Source organism: Lytechinus variegatus, chromosome 16, assembly GCF_018143015.1.
Source record: "Lytechinus variegatus isolate NC3 chromosome 16, Lvar_3.0, whole genome shotgun sequence".
NCBI lineage: Eukaryota > Metazoa > Echinodermata > Echinoidea > Temnopleuroida > Toxopneustidae > Lytechinus > Lytechinus variegatus.
The window spans coordinates 27,196,967-27,218,945 of NC_054755.1; the positions used below are offsets into that span (position 1 = coordinate 27,196,967).

The following is a 21,979-nucleotide window of genomic DNA, read 5'->3' on the forward strand; positions in this document are numbered from 1 at the left end:
TTTTTGAATTGCCCCGGTCGTATTGAGTCATACATCAAATTGTCTGGTTATACTGAACAAAAAAGTGTACACAACCATATACTCTTGACCTCCCATTAAAAAGTTATGACCGGAAATGTCAAGAGGTCAACAAACTTTCGTTACATTGTATATTATATGGCAAATCACACTGAAGGAGATAAAAAGCTAATGTTTTCGTGTTTTTTTTTCTTTTTTGCATGTGTGTATTTTTTTATTTTTTTTATTTTAATAAGTTCATCTTCAGAGGTCATTATCTAGAAGATATTAAGGGTCAAGACAAGGTCAGGGAAAGGTAAAAAGGTCAACAAACTTTCATTGGTATCCAAAATACACTAAAAGCAGTTTGAATCTTAGAAGTAGGTTCTTCATTTTGAAAAGTTTCTAAGAAGACATCGTACATTAGATAAAAAGGGGGTTAAATGTGCTCATTTAGGAACAAAATAGATAAACAGTGATAGACGTCGAATAGTTTAGTGTGGTATTATGGTTTATTGCAGGAATACCTTGAAACGACTTGACAAAACCTATGAAAATCGTATCATCTTCATGTTATAAGTGCAACCAGCTCTTTCCGAGGTTCTTGATTTAGGAATTCAATTCAAGTTCTTTTCATTTCCAGTTTACCGGTCTCTGATATGTAAAGAAACATTTCATCCAATTGCTTTGTACAGAATATTTTAATCAACAGAAAATATTGTAATGTCCTGGGGTATATTGTGTAATACTTTGCTAATAAACACATCGATTGATCGGTGCTCCCAACTCCAAAGAAAGATGCCTAACATCTTATTTGACTTAACTTACGAATAAGATAATGAGGTTAGGATTGAGGATGATATTAAAGTTGGGCTCCAATTGTTCCTTGATTAATTGGAACGAGTGACGGTTATATTATTTCTAACAAAGAGGCAACATTTTGCAGGCATGCTCATTGTAGTCGTGCTGATGTGATATATTCTGACCATTACTCGATTTCTGGAGCCAAAAAAGAATGCACAATATTTCTGATTGTGCTGTCATTAACACAGCTTTAGGCCTACTATTTTATCAAGTGTTTATCAAGTTTTTTTTTTCCAGAGCATACAACATGAATCTAAACTTAATACCTGTTCTCACGATAGTGACATGCATAGATGCTGATTGTTCTTTTGTCGTGTTTTTTTCCTACTTGGTGAACTACCTGGATGTTGCCAGAAGAATAATCACAAATGTCATTGAAGTAAACCACGGCCATGCCGCAGCGGGCGGGGTTGCAGCTGCCCCCAGAAATTGTGAAAACTTGCATTTTTCTTTACTGAAAGATACATAATTGACCAAAAGTATGCACGAAATCTATTAATTTCTCTTTACAATTATGCAAAAACGGCCCCGATGATTAGCTCAGAACAGCACAGCACCAGAAATGTGTAGTCCTTCTTGACTCCAGAGATCAAAATGGTCAGAATATATCACATCAGCATAATTCACATACATGACTACAATACTCATGCCTGCATGATGTTGCCTGTTTGTCAGAAATAATATAACCGTCACACATTTGAATTAATTAAGGAGCAATTGGAGCCCAACTTATCATATCCTCAATCCAAACCTCATAATCTTATTCTTAAGTTAATCCAAATGAAATGTTATGCATCTTTCTTAGGAGCTGGGAGCACTGGTCAATCGATATTTATTCCGTTAACATAGTATTACACTTATACCCTACTACAATACAATAATTTCTGTTGATTAAAATATTCTGACAAAGCAATGAAGGAAATGTTTCTTTACATATCAAAGACTAGTAAATTGAAAATGACTTGAACTTAAATTAAATTTCTTAAAAAAAGAGAAACTCGGAAAGAGCTAGTTGCACTTATTACATCATAAAGATGATAAGATTTTAAGGGCATAAGGGTTTGTCAAGTTGTTTCAAGGTATTCCTGCAATACCATGATACCACACTAAATGCATTCGACGTCTATCTCTGTTAATCTATTTTGTTCCTAAATAAGCCCCTCAAAATAAAGAACCCACGAAAAATTAGACTTCTAGGATTCTAGTCGCTTTCAGTGTATTTTAGCTACATGTTGACCTTTTGACCTTTCCCTGACCTTGTCTTGACCCTAATATCTTCTGGATAAGGACCTCTGGAGGTGAACTTATTAAAATCGAAAATTAGAAAAGTACAAACATGCACAAAAAAGAAAAAAAAAACCGGAAAATAGCTTTCTTAACACCTTCAGTGTAATTTGCCTAAGATACAAATGTAACGAAAGTTCGTTAACCTTTTGCTATTTCCGGTCATAACTTTTTAACGGGAGGTCAAGAGTATATAATTGTGTACACTTTTTTGTTCAGTATAACCAGACAAACAATTCGATGTATAACTCGACACAATCGGGGCAATTCCAAAAATTGACCCCTATTGACCACATTTTGACCCCTCACATGGTCAAGATGACCATTAAAAATTTGTCACCAAGTTGAAAGTTGTTCCTTGTGATGTCACTTATCACATAAAAGTGAAAAATCAGACTTAGCCAATTTGTCGAAGTAGCCGGTAAATCATGACATATGCTGCCTGACTATTTTATTGTCACTTGATGATTGATCCAATACTAGTTCGTCTAATTATAGGTTAGTGTCATACTAGTTATTCTAATACCAGTTCGTCTAATCCTCACTTGGTCTTTTATTCGTTTGGTCTATTGTACAGTTGGTCTAATGTCCCTTTCGGCTAATTTCCACTTGGAGATGGAAAAAAGAAGGAAAGGAAGGGAAAAGAGAGAGACAAAAAAAGGAATTGGATGGAGAAGAGAGAAAAGGATAGAGAAAAGAAAAAGGAAAAGAAAGGAGAGGGAAAGAAAAGGAAGTGGGAAAAGATAGAAAGAAAAAAGGGCAATGGAGAGAGAGAAAACAGGAAGGAAAGAACAAAAAGAAGAAGGGAGAAAGGGAAAATGAGAAAACGAAAGAGAGAGGGGAGAGGAAAGGAAGGGGAAAAGAAAGGAGAGGGGAGATAAGAGGAAGAGGAAAAAAGGAAAGAGGTAAATGGAGGAGAAAGAAAATGGAAAAATAGAGGGAAGAGAAACGAAAAGATAGAAAAGGGTGAAAACATACGACATCGAAAAAAAAATTGCTGCCACATACAAAACTGCACTTTCTTTCAAAATAGTTTGTTGGTGAAAGCATTCATAATTCTAGGGATCGCGCCCCCGTTGCCCCGTCGTACGGGAAATGTCCCGTACGACACACAATATAATAATGCATTTAATTGCAGGATTTGGATTCAGAAACCATAAATAGTAGGCATATTTAAACATAAAGTGAACTGAAAAAGTACTTTGTTTATCTCCATAGAACATGAAATAGGTGATTCTAAACATTTTAATTGATTTCATGTAGGCTTATTCTTTTGTGAATTCCTTCAGCTAAACTGGTGATTTTCACTGATCAGAGCAGGTTAATTTCTTTTTATTGAGCATGAAAAGAAAACTTTTATAATTGTTTCAACCTAGCCTGGAAGATGACTTCCTCTTGCATGCTAATGTGGAATTATTAAAAGATGTAAAAAAAAATACATATCAATCATCATGATCATCTAATTTGGACTTCCCTTGATGATCACTATTTTTTTATATACAGTATTGAAACTCCTTACTTTTTTCAAGTTGTAAAAAAAATCTGGAAAATAAGACAAACCATATGGTTTCATGAAATGCAGATGGGTTTGAAAAAGTAGAACCGCATTTCTTTAGAAAAAAAATGTGACAAAAAAGCAAAAAAAAATGACAGTTGTGACATATATCATGTAGATATACATTTTATATAAAAATTAGAACATTTTAGCCCCATAATTTACACAAAGTTTCATTCATTCATTTTTAAATAGTGTTTGTAAATCATCAATTAATTCCCTAAAATATAACTTCACACAAAACCTCAAGTTTTTCAGCTCGTAAAAATGCTGTGAACACTTGTACATTTCCCATCATGAAAAAATTATAACATATTGCTCCCAATTGTATATATTGAGGTTACTTAATTATATTGTCCTGAATGACTACTTATTCAAAGATTTTTCATAAAAAAAGGAAGAATTTAGGGGCAATGCTCCTTCTGATTGATAAAAAGTTCATTTTTTTTATTCAGGCTGCCCAGTACAACACGCAAGTGCCTGTACAACACACAAGTGTCCCGTACAACACACAAGTGTCCCGTACGACACACAAGTGTCCCGTACGACACAGAAGTGTCCTGTACGACACGCAATTGTCCCGTACGACACATTATTTTGTTTGATATATTGACGGAAATATTCAGCTAATAGCGGTTTCTAACCTAATGAATGTCTTAGTTTGATAGGATTATCATTATCATCAGCCAATAATGTGATTGAAGAAGTCAAAGTGACATAAAGTAAGAAAGTTTGGCTTCAATTTAGAGATGTCCCGTACGACACATTTTGGATGTCCCGTACGCCACAATGTTCTCGAAAATTATAATTTGCTTTATTTATTCATGAATGTTTATTTTGCTTTCTTTTATAAATGTGTTTGTTCTTGGGTAATTGAGGGTCAATTTAAGTTCAGTTTCTATGAAATTTATCTGCCAAACTCACAGACTTTTGAGTACGAACTTGAGGTTTCTAAAAAAGCCACTTTTTCTGCGTCCGTACGACACATTACTATTTTAAATCTGTATTATACAGGATTGTGACGCACCCAAGTCTGAATGTAGACTAGCAGTAATAAAGAGTTCGCGGCTAGAGATCAAATACACAAACAAGGCTTCCCTGTCTTTAAAAGATGTGTCATCGATTGTGAGGATTTGGGGTGACTTAGGAGTTAGAGAAGTTGAGGTTGTTGTGTGCTGAGATGTAGAGCTGGTCCTGGCCACGTAACATATAACAGCCCTGCCACTTTCCAACGGTTGATGAATGCAGTGATTGCTGGTCTTGAAGGATGTCAGGCATACCTTGATGACATTGTGATATACAGCGAGACCTGGGCAGAACATCTTCATCTCCTGAAGTCCCTCTTCGATCGCCTCTCCGAGGCAAACTTGACCGTGAATCTCAAGAAGTCGGACTTTGTACGTGCACAGGTGGTATTCCTCGGCCACATCGTTGGGCTTGGGACTGTACGCCCGATCAGTGCTAAGGTAGGAGCCATTGTGGACTTCCGGGTTCCAGAGGATAAGCGAGCCCTACGTCGCTTTCTGGGGATGTCTGGATTCTATCGGAAATTCTGCAAGAACTTTGCTTCTGTTTCTGCACCTCTGACGAACCTGTTGAAGAAGGATGTGCCATATACTTGGACACCGTCATGCCAGATCGCTTTTGAACGCCTGAAGGCAACTCTTGCTAGTGAGCCTGTTTTGGCAGCACCGGACTTCAGCAAGACGTTCGTGCTGGAAGTTGATGCTAGCGGTCTTGGAGTCGGCGGGATTCTTCTTCAAAAAGATGGTGATGGGATAGAACGACCAGTGTGCTACATGTCGAAAAAAAACTAAATAGCCATCAAGCAAGGTATAGCACTATTGAGAAGGAGACGCTCGCACTGATTCTTGGCCTTCAGCACTTTGATGTTTACATATCGAACAATCCATTGGTGGTCAGAACAGACCACAATCCCTTGACCTTCCTCAACAGAATGAAGAACAAGAACGCTAGGCTGATGAGGTGGTCCTTGATGCTTCAGGAATACAATCTTACCATTGAACACATACCCGGAAAGGACAATGTGATCGCGGATACCTTGTCTCGTGGATTTGCTGAGTAATATTGTATTTAAACCTAAACTGAGAAATGGTGAATTTGAATCCAACGGATGTACTGGATCTTGACATTGATAATGATGAATCGGAACTTTGACAGATATACTTCAATTTAAACTGATCTTGGAAACTGGAAGTTGAACAATCACAAACTGAACACTAACTGAAGTGTGAACTGATACCTCATCAAAATGAACCCAAAGTGAACTTTAACTTCCATCATTGATCTTATTTTTGCAAACTGTTTGTTATTTTGTATCAAGATATACATGTACATTTATGCTCAGTCTTTGTCACTGGGGGCTTGTAAGCTTTTTGGATGCAAAAGTCAAACAAAACACAAAGAAATGTTACCCAAAGTAAGTAATTGGGGTTGCGTTTTCATGGCATTGATTTTTGCTGATACTTTCCTCACAAAGTATATAGTTTCAGCTTTTAACCAATCTTATATTGGTTGTGTTTTTAATTAGTGAGTTAAAAAAAAAAATTTGTGTGACAGAAATGAATGAGCATGATGTACAACTGTATTGCATTTTTCATACAATGGTGTTTTTACTTGTCGTTGTTGGTGGTTTTTGAGGAGACCAAAATTCAAAACAAAAACCCTCATTTGGATGTTAAAGTATATTTTACTCAATCACCCAGTGAGTACATAGTTCATGTATTTGATTATTTGGATACTAACGTTCTCAAAAGGAATGTTCTAATTAAACAAAATATTGAGTGTATTCTAAACCAAGATATTGATATCACAAAGAGTTTAACGAATGCACGCACAAAAGGCTTAAGCATCAAAATTTTCATAAGTCTGGAACTTTTATTCCTCAATAACCACATTTACTATTGATTATGTACTATTTTGTCACGAAAGTTCTGTTATAACTTTCGTTCTTAAAGGGTGGAGGTGTGACGCACCCAAGTCTGAATGTAGACTAGCAGTAATAAAAGTTCGCGGCTAGAGATCAAATACACAAACACGGCTTCCCTGTCTTTAAAAGATGTGTCATCGATTGTGAGGATTTGGGGTGACTTAGGAGTTGGAGAAGTTGAGGTTGTTGTGTGCTGAGATGTAGAGTTGGTCCTGGCCACGTAACAAGGATGTGAATTCAAGTCACGTTAAGTCTTGGTTTTTCTAACACTCTGGTAGTACTTGATGATCACCTATAGGTTCTGGAATATTTTTAGTTTTTTCTTGTAAAAAACTGTCAAATGTTCTCTAAATGTCCCGTACGACACGTATGGAATCACCCTTTACTTATATTCCGCCAAGTTCAAGTATCTTTCGTAATGGTGCATCACAATGATTATAAAAGATGCATAAAAATGTTTAACAGATACGTAGCCACACAATCAATAACGTTATATTTTCGTTCCTTTCTTCACAATAATGTTATTCTGATGAAACCCCGCCATTCCACCTTTATACGCTTCAATACTTAGAATATGTAAATTTGCATGCGGGGGTGTAACGATTATGAGTATGATATGGTTTTCAGCATTTAAAAAAAAAACAAGTTCACACCTAGTTACCAATAATGCATATAGCATTTCCATTTATATTTGAAAGCAGGATAACATAACATTGTAGATTAAATGCATTGCTCACGGGCATAGGTGCCGCGGCCGGGGATCGAACCCCGGATTTCACATGTATAGCCAGGCGCCTTAGACCACTCGGCCACGGCACCTCCAGCATCATAGATAAACCATAATCGATATAGGCCTAATATCATCATTCGATGAACGAATATCTCGTCATCGGTAGTCCTTCATGGACGCCCGGTTCCAGTCCTACCCCGGCTCTATACCCCTCCGGATCCTGGCAAGTATCAATGGATGCATGGTGTATTAATTTGTCTTTAACATATTTGTTAATTTTATATTAAATAAATCAAAATTACTAATTTCATATTAGATTAAATGGACATGAGACCAAGTGTGAATCAGACCAAACGATCATTTGACCATTTAACAATTACACGAAATGAAAATTAGACCAGTTAAAGATTAGCCCAACTGGTCAATAGATGGCATGGATTATGGTTTTGTTCAACAAAGCTCTCATACCCAGGTTAAAAAGGCAATTTGAAAGATTGGCAGATGATCAGTTAAATCCGTGTAGAAAAAACCCGAGGTAGTATTGCTAGAATGAACATTCGTTAATAAATTATCAATCAGAGAAAGAGTAGAATTTTTCATGCGTGTTGGCTTATCTATCAGAGGTTGCAATTAATCATTATAGATTATATTGAGAAAGTCATTATCATGTTTAGCACTTGAAGCAATATATTGAAATCGCCCATCACGTAAATATCTTTTTTTACCTTAAGCAACTCCTGAAAGCACTCATTCATCGATTGAGTAAAGTCTGTGATAAACGTTTGAGGATCTCTGTATACATTCGAGACATTGGTGTTCTTCGTGTCAGGAAGTTCAATTTCAATAAATAAAGATTCACATAAGATGCAAATCTGATCGTATTAAACTCACACCATCTCTGACTCTATCACAATGTCTGACTCTATCACAATGATACAAAGTGTAATTGTCAATTTGAAACAGTAGGGTGCATTATTGTGTATACATGTTTCACTGAAACCACAAACTGAAAATTTCATGTCAATTCATATAAATTTCAAATAAATTCATTTAAAGCATCATTTTTTTGTTTGGCTTCTAGCATTAAAATACTACAAACCAAAAGTGCTTCTCATCACCAATGCCTTATCGAGATGATTATTAAAATCATCCTTAAGCAGGTTTTTACAGTCAGCAATATCAAAGAATTTATTTTGCCCAACAATCAATTCAGAATGAATAGCAATATCATCATCATCACCATCATCACCACCATCATCATCAACACCAACATCATCATCATCATCACCATCATCATGGACTACAAGGTTATTCCAATCCCTTACAGTTTGAGACAAATCCGTAAAAGTCTTGAAATCACCAAACAGTCACTTAAAGGGGAATCCAGCTTTGGCCATAAAATGTTGTGTTAGGAAGGAGAAAAATAAATTAAACAGAATGGTGAAAGTTTGAAAGAAATTGGACAAGCAATAAGAAAGTTATAGCTGCTTTAAAATTGAGATCACTAATACTATGTAGATTTCAAATTGGCAACTGGGTAAGTAAATTATGACAAGGGGCAAGGACAACTTTCCCATAGGCCATGTACTTTATTATCAGGGATTTGTGGTTTTCTCCTAAATACCCATTCCCCTGGGGCAGTAATCTAGATATAACCCATGTAGTATATTGTTTTATGTCCTCATGAAAGAAAAATACAATTTGAAATAAAACTTTTGGGAAAAATGACATTTTAGCCATAATATGTATTGGACTACATGGAAGAGTAGTCCTTGCCTTACATCACTATGACATCCCATATGCGGCCAATTTGAAATCTCCATGGGTATAGTGATTACCAATATTTACAACTTTTAAAAATTCATATCTTTCTTTTTGTTTGTCCAATGTTGTTCAAACTTTCACCTATCAACTTGTCTGATTATTCTTTTCCTTATAAAAACAAGTTTTTATTTGGGTTGGATTCCCTTTAAATTCACTATCGCTAATATCATCAAAGGGGAATTTATACATTGGTACAGTCATAAAGAAATGTATTATGAGGCTAAGACTTTTTGAAGGAATACATTATTAAGATAACGATGATTAACTGAACATGAGTCATATATACCATGTATACCAACCTACGGGAATGGTGAAGACATTCGTAATTTATAAACGTCATGTTTATTATGTATGTTTATGATTGTCTAACTTATAAAAATATAAGCACACGACGACAATTTTTTTTTAAAAAGAAACTTTGTATATAAACAATACAAAAACAAGCCTGGAGATGAACTATATTTCTCGAATTAAAGCTTGCCATATTTGTTGTTGATACAAAATAACTTTTTTGAAACAGAATAGGCGATAGATATAATTATTTTCCCCCGCCAATTAATATTGATTAATGTATTGATATTTATGCTATGTCACCGCCGATATCCAAACTTTAACAAAATATTTTTTAAGAGGTAATAAATAAAATTAAAAAAAAACACTTACGAATATATAGTGGTAACGATTTTTTTTAGAATGAAAATTTGATCAGAAAATGCCATTTGGGGTTGTATTCTAGTAATTACACCATTTACCTTTGATATTATGCATACATTAGCATAAATCATTATTTAGGATATTTTCGGACTAACTGACAGAGCATTTTCTTTTTGCTTTGTAATCTAAAAAAAGTTTAAAAGCTTTAAGAAACTATTAACAGGTAATGGCACCTGTAAACATCATGATTTTTTTAACATATTAATGACTACCACCAGTATTATATTCGTTTAGCCTCTCATTTTTATCTTCCACTGACCTCTATTATTAAAATTCATAACTCTTTAAAACATGCAGGAACTATAACAATTTAAGTACAATAATTCGTTCTTGTTCATTTAAATTTTTACTCAAAAGACAATCAATTAGAAGTTATTCATATTGATTCCCTTTCCATTTTCTTAACAAACTCCTCCCCTCTCAATTGTTTAAGTGTAAAAGGGTCATGGATGTTTGTTGGGTGTGGGTGATTCAGTGATTGATCTGTGAATGTATAAAGATTACGTCTATTTCAATTGAATTATTTATGTTTAATTTAATATACTTGTAAAGGGGCACCTGCATAACAAGATTTTAATCCTTTTTGTGTGCCTCTTACCACGTGTTGATTATTTTTTCATGAATGTATAAATAATACTCATTTGTTGTATGCGTTGCTACATTTATTGGAATTTTTTCATATGGTTTGAATGAATGAAATTGAACTAATCATACATCTATGGCATGAAATAAAGGATCTTATATAATACATGCATGAATCATGAAGTATGAACTTAAGCATTAAAGTGTGAGACACACATAGGGGGGATGAGGGACAAAGTCGATCGCCAGAACGTCCAGTAAGCTATTCATGACAGATTTAAGAATCGGGAATCTTATAAAGCCACTGTAAATATAAATACACGTATGTGAACCCGTATATAAAATATAAATTTCACATCTTATATTATAAGAAACTAAACATAATACATCAACTGCGTGTAAATAAAGAATTTCTTCGATGCATGTTCAGAAAGTTACATAATTCATAACAAACTCAGTGGTGTCAAACGTACTCAACATGGCCAAGGACGCTTTCATACCCCCCCCCCCCCGGGCAAAGGGGGCCGGGGGACGTGTGTGATATCAAAGCACCGTATATATCATCGCCAATCCCATCACCCCTTGCGAATAACCTGGAATATCCTCCAAGACCAAAGAACACTGCCGGGAAGACACCAGCTCATCTGAGATGGCGCGATAATTGAAGTCGATCTGCTTCTCCTGGGATGGGCCATTCGTACCGCTCCAGTTCCATTCGCCTGGCTTCTCGGTATAAAATGTCTTCCTCGTTGCGATAACAATGACGCCACCTGAAGGGGGTAGGGTGGGAGTAAAGAGGAAAAAGGAAATAAAATGAGAAAGCGGTGGCCATGATCCCCGGCACTGATCATCATGTATATGTTGGTGATGATGATGATGATAATGTCGGTGCTGCAGCTGCTGCTGATGGTAGTGGTGATGATGATGGTAATTTCAGTGGTGGTAGTGATGGTGAATAATGGTGGTAACGGTACAATGCATGGCAATGTTCACGGAATAGAGAGGTAATGATGACAACGTGGAGGACAATGAGAATAATGGTTATGGCGATATCAGATGATGATGATGATGGTGATGATGTTGATGGTGGTAGTGGTTGTCTAACCAACATCAATTGTTCAACTTATGTTGGTTCAAATTGATATTGGGAAATTTTCTTTATCAAAGGAGCGTTACAGGTGATTCGCATTTACCAACACTTCTTTAGCCAATGCTGGGTCACATTGTGACTATCATCTTCTTGACCAACAGTCGGAATCACCCAACTGTTTCAGCTTTCCTTCTTCCACTGGTCGTGTGGGTGCGTGTGTGTGTGTGAGGGTGTCTGTGGGTGTCTGTGTGTATGGGTGAGGGTGTGTGTTCGGGTGTGTATATATGAGGTGCCGTGGCCGAGTGGTCTAAGGCGCCTGGCTGTACATGGAAAGTCCGGGGTTCGATCCCCGGCCGCGGCACTTATGACCGTGAGCAAGGCATTTAATTAGCAATGCTCTTTTATCCTGCTTTCAAATAAATGGAAATGCTATATGCATTATTGGTATCTAGATGTGCACTTGTTTAAACAAAAAAAAATGGGTGAAGGTGTATGGGATCATGGGTGAAGGTGTGGGTGTGTTCGGGTGTGCGTGTGTGTTGTGTGTGTGAATCTTACCTGGTTTAACGAGTCTAACCACTTCTTTCAATGACGTCCCATCGCAGTGACCAGGAAGAAAGGTGCCGCTTGATCCGGCTCCATCAAAGGAATCTTCATAAACACAAATAAATGATCATAGAACACATTCACTAACGGTTGAAATAAAGACACGTAACAAAATCTTCTCGTTAGCAATGGGCAAAGGGGATTCACCGTCTATTTTGTTCAAGTTTCCGCAAACATTTAAAGACCCTGACCGGTGTAAAAACAATCATATATTAAAAGAAAGGCAATGATTCATACAATACAAATATACCAAAAATATTCTATACATCTCCTTCCATTTTTTAGAAATATTAGATAAAAATCAAAGAAACTGCTCCTCCAAAGTACGCTTCGATTGAGCACCCCACGTCGCCTGGAAAGGATGACGTCATGTTGTGTCTGGAGGGTTGCGATTCCATAGGTTTGTGTACAAAAGCATTGGGTATTTTCTTCCATTTCTATATTATGAATCCAATTTTTTTTTCGTATTCTTTCAATGAATTATAACCTCAAATAAAATGATATGTTCCATTCACATTTTCAGAAAATGAGAAAAATGCGATTTGTTCCAAAATCGGATCGCGAACAGTCGTAAGGTGTGCGGTGGCCTTATAAAGGCATCGTGTTATCTGCCATTGAACCTTTTCAATTTTACCCATGACCTATTAGTTATCATGGCGCGAGTACAATTCTATCATAAGGACTCTAAGTCAGTATATATTAGGGGATCAGTTACTCCAATCAAACCGACCCAAAACCGACCTATGAACTGCAATTGGCAACAGTGTAATTGATTTTGTCGATCTGGGGCCCGTTGCAGAAAGTTGCAATCAAACGCAACTCTAAAATCAAGCGCAACTTGATTTTCAACCAATCAACAGCACGCATTTTGGACTTGCGATTGATTTTTTGACTTGCGTTTAAACGAAACTCTTTCTGCAACAGACCCCTGGTTTCGCCAGTGTAGCTGCAGGGAATATTAAAGTCTGATGCATTTTTGCCATAACGGCATGGATGTCTTTTATTTTTACTATACTTTCTTCCTTTTTTCAATCCGTTTATCATTCACAGCAAAAACTGTGGTGTAAACCGGTGTACATAGAGGACCACACCAGTTATTTTACACCGTTGTTAAATTGTTGGTGCTAGTTTTACTCCTCTAGGTGTTATTACAACACCTATGGTTGTTACATTCACACTCTTTGGTGTTGTGTTCAATCTCTAGGGTGTTATTTTAACACCTCAGGGTGTGGTCCTCTATTAATACCAATTGGTGTCAGTTTTAACACCACAATTTTTACAGTGTTTATTTTCTCTCTTCGTTACACCACTGCAGTGAGGCTGTCTCCTGTCCTACTGCGGAATATACAACGGACTTGTCGGACGTTTCATCCGACAGTTACCATGGGAACAAAGCCTCTCAGCCAATCAAATTCGAGGAAAGATGTCAGATCTGACTACTTGTCGGATGAAAATGTTGATGAAACGCCCTCCCTGTCGATCATGTACAATCGTCGGGTTAACATGTTATTGTACAATAGATTTTCTCGAACTTTGAGCAATCAGTCTTTTGAACTTCTTTGCAAATCACCTCATTTTTTGAATGTTCCTTTCAAACATTTAATTCTGTGGAATTCCTATAGAGTTTACATTGTACATTTCAATAATTTTCTATTGAAAATACATGTGTAAAGGAAAAAGGAGATGCTTTTATCGTTTTTTACTCTCGTAGATTAGAGCTAATTTGGGGTTCAAAAGTTCATTTTCACTCTTTAATCATTAAAATTTTCTATCTATAAACAAACGAGCCAAAATCATTTAAAAATGAACGAATTGTCATTTTGTATGTAGGCATTTATCATATGTTTTTGTTTCAGGTAAACTTTGGATGAAAAAGTTTAGTTTCCTACATAGTTTTTACACAGCAGTGCCAAAATTTTGCACATAATTTGATGTTGTTTTGTTAAAAAAGAAAACGCACAGGTTCTCTCTTTACAACAATATTCATGATATTGGGCAAATCATTTTAGAACGCATGATTATAATCTAGAGTGGAATGCTGCTGTCATCAAATAACACATTCTGTTAATAATTTTTCCTTCTATTTAAACTAGTATTTCTTTTTTTTACCAGCGTTTTATCAATCTAAAATTCACACTAGCAACAGTGTCATTGCCAATGTTTGAAGTCATATCTTACAAGGTGACTTTGATAGCAAAAATTTGATTCAATCTATAACTATAATTGCAGATAAACCAGTCAACAATGTGTGTCAATAATATCGCACGACAATGATATATTAAATATGAAAGACGTATCAAAATTATTTTCTAGCTAATCAAACATTATATTGATAAGGTAAGTGAAAATGTGACTTGCATGACCCTACAGAACTATAGCATGTTCGTAAACAGACTGATGAATAGGTCCTACAGAAAATCCATTGTGACGTCAGATCGAAGTATCATCTAGTGCTTCAACCAATATGACAAAAATGTAAAGCAATTAGGATTGCCGAACGGATTTTCCCCATTCAATGCAGTATTATCATGATTATGATATGGATATCACTAAAACTATACACCAGTTCGTAGTTATTTCATGGACAATTTTGGTCAAATGACCTTTCATTTTTTTCATTATGATAGGTAGATTTCAAAGCAAGATATTATTTAAGCTTGCCTTACATAGCAGGATGAAGAAATTGAATAGACCGGATGACTGGAATAGCACACAAATTAACACTTTATGAAGGTATTTGTTGCATCCTACCTTGAATGCATATCACATCATGTTGCACAATGTACTTGGCAAACTGTGAAATACCAGTCGTTCGTGGACGCATTGTTGTTTTTGTGAATTTAAATGAAAACCACAATTCAAAAGAATATTATGAATAATCAAGACGTCAAAGTTGATGCTTATCTCGTTAGATTTTAAATCAACCATGTCACTTTAGTACAAATGACCTTCCTCTGATCATGCGTACTATCTTTTGAGCATGCGCAGAAAGGAACTACGGACTGGCTACACCAATGGTGGCTGGTCTCCACACGCTACGAACAAAGCGCGGAAATTTTAAAGTCAAGATCGTTAAAGCAAGAGGTAAAAAGAATGGAGAGACAACCATAAATTATGCAAATAGAATCCAGATTCTTAAGACGTACAAAATAAAAAGGAGCAGTGTAGCCTTTGATACCGCCAGTTTCATGCGAAAACTGAAAAGTGATTTGTGTCGAAAATAGATAACTGGGATATTTCCATTACCCTATGAGCATTAAACATAGATATTGAAGAAACTGATGAATGTAATCAAAGGCTTATTGTGTCACGAAATTGGGCGAAACATTGAATGATAACAGTTTTGAAATGTAATAAAATCGCATAGTTTGACATGTTTAGAATCAACATTTTACGGAATCCCACAAAATGCCACACTATTATGAATAGTTTTCGGAATACATTAACTTTTGATGATGTGTGTCAGAACTGCGGCTAGTCGAGTAATTTTAAATATTTCAAGAAATATTGCAACTTTTATTTTTGCTGTCCCCTGTAAAAGTGGATAAGGTGTCTGCTTATATTCTCCGACCAGAGGCTGCGAAAAAAAATGGACACATGTGTACAATGTTTTAGCATTGCGGCATCAAAGTTAAAGGGAAAGTGTTTGATGGTTCTCCATGTATCATAACTCCTTGGTTAAAGAGGTGTCAAATTTCCAGCACCTGGTGTCATCAATAATTATCATCTGCGTCTTTTGGCCGGGGGGAAGTGGTGACTTTCCAGCTCGAAATTGAGCACAAATTTTAACAATTCAACCATTCCAGTATTTCATTATATTTAGGCGTGAAAATTTGTTATGTACATTTACGTCATTTTTTAGATCTGGATATCTGCTCTCTCTTAGTCAACATGAATCTTTGGTCATTATGAACGTATTTTGGCTCGATCCCTACATATTTTGGCTCATTATTCACCTATGTTTTAATGAGGAAGGCACTTCGGATATTGAAATGACGGATTTTATTTTTATTCGGATACTCGCCACTGCTGGAAGTCACATCGTTGATTTTTTTTAATCTATTGGTGAGTTGGACGAAACCATGTCACATGTTAACGCCACTCAGATTGGCTTTCTCACGTTTCTCGCCATATTGGGATGCAAATTTGACTCATATCTGACTTTAAATGGGTGCGTTACACGGGTTAGGGTGCGTGGGTGTGTGTGTTGTGTGTATATAACATACACTGGTGTGTGTGTGTGTATATATATATATATACATATATATATATATATATATATATATATATATATATATATATATATATATATATATACAGTACTTACATACTAATGCAACGCAGGCAGGGGTCGTCGTTACGTCGTTATTCTGACTTATCCTCCCTTCAACTTTCTTTTCACTTTTTTTTTCTCTGATTATTTTACACTACTTAAAAAATCATTGGAGGTTCGGTTGCCCCTACCCACTTAGATGTGACACCACCCCAATGCCCCTTGCATTAAAAAAAAATTGTTTGATAATTTTCGATGAATACATATAGTATTTTTGCACCGTGTCTTTGTCGGAAATTTGCGAACCGGAACAGTAGTTCCGTTCCTAGTTTTTGGAGCAGCCGAAAAATTGAAAATAATCTATGCCCTTTGTCCAGGACGAAACTGCTGTTTTGATTTCTAAATTTTCGACAAATACTCCTTGGTTGTTCATTGTCATGAAGGGAATTTGGCAATACTTTATCTATGTTCTTGAAGGCGATGATAACTCCCCAATGTCAATAAGGTTAAGTATAACATGATAGCCCTACTTACTTTCTTCAAAAGGTACTTGCGCAGGTCCAACGAAGCTGTGAACAAAGTCCTTGTAGACGCCCTTGGATTTACACACGTTGAGGCTTTCCTGGGATGGGTCCACTGCGAATATATTGGTGAAACCAACTTTGCCAAGCTACAGAAATGTGTATATTTCAAGTATTATAATAACAAAATATACTTGTACCTAATATATATGATTGAGGTGATGAAGATCGAATAGTATGATTAAGTTGATAAAAATGATAGAATGACGATAAAACGAACAATAACAGCAATAAACCTTTTATACTGTCTTCCGTCACGCTTTTATACTAAAGTCTGTAATGTTGCCTCTACGTATTGAAACTAAGTTACAGGGGCTTGCTTCCCATACAAGCTTTGCTTATCTTGGCAAGCCCCTCCGTTCTGTTTTATATAGTTATTAGTCAAAGTTACTTTAGTTCGCATTAGTTCTCTTTGTTTATACCTTCTAATTCTTGTTCATTATTCCGATTGACATTGATTGTACTTAAAAAAAATGAATTAAGATTAAAAAATAAAAATGAAAATAATGAAAAATATTAATGATAATAACGGTAATGTTAATAGATAAAAATAATCATAATGATAATGAAAATAATAATGATAATTATAATAATGATGACAGTAATGATAATATTGATAATAGTTGTTTGTCAAGCTGAACCGGCAAGTTCGGAGTTCCATTCTGCGCATGATCAAATAAAAAAAATGTTATCTGAACTAAAAATGGCCTGGTGATTGAAAATAATAATAATATTACTACTACTACTACTACTACTTCTACTGTACTACTTCTACTACTAGTACTACTACTACTATACTACTACTATCATGACTATACTACTACTACCATGCACTACTACTACTACTTCTGCTTCTGCTACTACTACTACTTTTACGACAACTACTACTACTGCTGCTACTTCTACTAGTACTACTGCTACTACTACTTATTATTATTATTATTATTATGATAATAATAATGATAATAATAATAATGATGATAATAATAATACGTAGTAATGCTAATAGCAGTACTTTACTGTTACAGCTAACTGCGATGATATACATAATAAAACTCCATGGAGCCAGTCTGTGATAGTCTGCAGGCACAGACCCTGACTGAAACTTTTATCAACAAGTGGGTCTTCACACAAAGACTAGCCAATGTCAACCTCGCTGTTTCTGAGCGAGCGGGTCTTCAATACAGAAGTCATTGTAGGCTTTGCATTAGTAGACCCCTTAACTCGAGGGAAGAGTTTGCACAGCAGACTGAGTCTCAAATCCCCACTTTCTCGCCTATCCATTTCTTCTATTCTTCTATCCACTGTTTCTATAACACTCCACGTGGTGTACCGTAAACCACATCAGCAGTTGTACATGCCACCATGCAAACCTTCAAACAACATCAGACCGAGTCTATATGGGAAGCGATTAAAGCGATTAAATCGTCCTCTTTGGGGATCATGTTAGACAGACACTCTTGAATATGTAGGAAATAGAAAGTCGGGAAGTTTGATTTGATTAGAATAAAACTAGACACTTTTCTTACCTCTTCACCGACCATCCCTGTTCCAGATCCGATATCTAGAATCTTCTTTGTCTTATCCTCCACAAGTCTGTTGAGTATGGAGGCAACAGCGGTAGGTCCCTGGTAGCCACCATTTTTCAGTATCTGAAGAAAAAATTACCAACATTGCAAAAATGTATTACATAAAGCATCCATCCACTGTACAATAAATACATGTTAGTGTAATTAATCATATTTGTGTTACAATAATGCAGTGGCATAAAGAGTAAAAAATGTTGAGAGGTCCAGATGTGGCGTATCGCCGGGAGAAATTTAGCCCATAATCTAGGCGGGGGCTGCGCAGTTATTGTCTTTGCTGTTATGCTGAAAGCAAGCGATAGGTCTGATGTGGCAAAGACTAGGAATTGTGGTTTGTCGTAGTCTTTGCCTCATCAGACGTATCGCTTTGCGTTCAACATAACAGCAAAGAAAATATCTGCAGTAGACTGTAGGAGAAATTTTTATTTAAAACGTCAAATTTCGTGATAGATTTTGACATATGTTGAGAAAACAATATCATACTTCACCCTTCTCTATCTTTTTTCTTGGTCATGAAAACTTTGGAGGCAAGCGCAAAAGCATCCCTCCCCATTTGTACGCCACTGCAATAATGATTGAAAGACTTGGGGGGTGTTTCACAAAGAATTAAGTATGACTTAGGTCGCACTTAAATGTCGACGCGTACATGATATGCAACGCGCAATCTTATTGATCAATACGCAGTAGTGCGCGTCCTCTTGGCATGATCTGACCAATGCTGTCATGCCTTTTATACTGCGCGTAACTAGGCATTTAAGTGCGACTCTAAGTCATACTTAAATCTTTGTGAAACACCTCCCTGAAGTGTTTATTGTGTATTCAGATAGGGTGGTTGCAGATTGGAAGTGGTTAAAGGGGAAGTTCACCCTGACAAAAAGTTTATTGTAAAAATAGCAGAAAAAATAATAAAAAATATTGCCGAAGGTTTGAGAAAAATTCATCAAACAATTAAAAAGTTATTAGAATTTCAATTATTTGATTTGTGACGTCATATGCGAGCAGCATTCCTACATAGCGAATGGTAAAAAATCAATGAAATGTAATTTTCTCAGAAAATTGAAAATGGTTTTCACTGTAACTTTTGTATATCAATAGACAAATCATTTCACACCCGATCATGAAAAGAAAACAAAATTAAGTCATCAGGAACCATACAAAATTTGAAATTCATACATTTTATATTACATAACACATGGGGCAGCTGCTCGTTTATGACATCACAAATCCCAAATTTTGAACTCTAATAACTTTCTTACTCTTTAACAGATTTTCCTCAAACCTTCACCAATATTTTTTACTATTTTTTCTGCTATTTTTACAACAAAGTTTTCTTCAGGGTGAACTTCCCCTTTAAAGGGTCGATCTAGCTCACACTGGGATGATTTATCATGGCAGTGGCGCTGATAGTCATAGCCAATATTTTTATGTAAATGTGCCCCTCCCCCTTGAGAGTGAATGACATTTTTAGTAAAAACCTTTTTGTCAATTTTTTCTTGGGGAAAATGTGTCCCCCCCCCCTTCGCTTTTGGAAAATCCTGGATCTCCCCATGTGTATCATTTTCATAGTCATTTCGTTTATTTCCATTTTCAACAATTACAGCTTGTTTTGTACATTTTGACACACAAATAACAAAACCCCAGTACATGTTTCTACCTCCGAGGCTCCGACCATAGAGCTAGTAATCGCTCCATGCTCCGACCGTACATGTGGCAAACTTCCTGAACATGTTTTAATATGAATCCACCAGTCAGTGTATCTTCGAGCCTTGAACATTGAGGTATTCACTCAGACTGTATGAGACCAGCGCGTGCCGTATTACGCGCTGGTTTCACACGGTAGATCACTTCTATCTGCATCACTGAATAAATTGAATCATACTTTTGAGGATAACAATGCAACCAATACATGTACTACGAAAACAGTCCAAATGAAAAAAAAAATCAAAGGCGTGATCTTTATTTGGAAAGCGATAGAATACAGGCAAAATATATCATGGATGAAACACTATTTGCTAGTCTCATCGAGTAACACATAATGGCAATCATGGTAAAAAGCCAGACTGATTTATCCTCCCTCCGTCTGCACATGCATGGTTGTCATGGGCGGAAACCCCAGAAGGGGGGGGGGACAGGGGGACGTGTCCCCCTACTCAAAATAGGGGGACACGATATCAAATGTCCCCCTACTATTTTTGGTCTTATATCATGGTAAGAAATACATCATTCAAAATCGAAACGAAACATGTTTTTAGGACCAGATGACCTGACTTTTGGGATGATTAACTTATTTTTGTTATGCTTGTCAAATTTTCAAGCCCCTTGTCACCCCCCCTACCTTTTGGGAGAGATTTCCACCCTGATGGTTGTAGTAGGTCCATTGTCTATATCATGAATTTCACAAGGTGCGTTGTCTCTGTGTAAATATTGCCTGGTCGTTTTGAAATAGAACAGTGTTTAATCGCTGATATAGACATTACGTAATAAAGTAAATTACATTAAAAAATGGGTATGGATAAGGTATAAATTTAGATGTCAAACAACATAGGCCTACTTAATAACCGAAATGAGAAAGTTATACCAGCAAAGAAACGGTCAGAGCCAGTGGCGGACCGTGACCCGTAGGAGACAACGCATTGGAGGGGCACAGCTTTGTCACAAAGAATACAGTGCCACTCCAATTACTGTCTCATCGGGTCACGGTCCGCCACTGCTCAGAGCAGACATATTAAATATTGTTGCTTAAAAATGAAATTACGGATCTACAGGTTTCTTTTCTCGAAAAAATCTTGTTCACCACTCCTAGCTCCGAGCATACTCTACTTGTACGTGTGCAAAAAGAATGTGAATTTGTAAACGACAATCGTACGTGGAATTGTCGCTATGTCTTCAAGCTAGCCATTTACATTATAAAACACATAGGCATATATTAGTAAGACTTCTGTCCATACTCTTAGATTAGGTAGGGTGAATCGGGGTGAGTATAATCACTTTTAATCAGTGCCCTTGGAACTGTTTTCAATATGGGTGCTGGTTTGGAAGAAAGAATTGAAAAGCCGGCCTATTCCTGAAATAAGTCACCTCTCTTCTCGTGTGTGTGTGTGTGTGTGCAGTGTGTGCGCTTGTTGTGTACAAAGTCAATGGGAGATGAAAGAAGTCACCGAGCCGCTGACGAAATGAACGGTAGTGAATGGAGTGGTGACTATAAATCAGGATAATGCCGACAAATTTTGGGAGTTAGTTGCTTGAAAGAGTTCCATATGCACCCCCCCCCAAAAAAAAAAATATATATATATACTTTTTATTGTTGCTTACCTACTATTAGTTGGGACTGGAACTCACATAT

General features: G+C 36.3%; 1 protein-coding gene across 1 annotated transcript in view; it reads right to left on the bottom strand.

Moving 5' to 3' along the window:
* Positions 1-9,298: 9,298 nt before the first annotated feature.
* Positions 9,299-21,979, bottom strand: part of LOC121430071 — a 13,356-nt gene continuing 675 nt past the window's right edge. Inside the window, exons 2-5 of the mRNA XM_041627344.1 lie at positions 18,580-18,702; positions 17,004-17,139; positions 12,149-12,241; positions 9,299-11,270 (exon numbers count right to left, since the gene is read on the bottom strand). Coding sequence (XP_041483278.1) covers positions 11,044-11,270; positions 12,149-12,241; positions 17,004-17,139; positions 18,580-18,702 — 579 coding nt within the window. The 3' untranslated portion in view covers positions 9,299-11,043. The remainder of the gene's footprint in view (positions 11,271-12,148; positions 12,242-17,003; positions 17,140-18,579; positions 18,703-21,979) is intronic.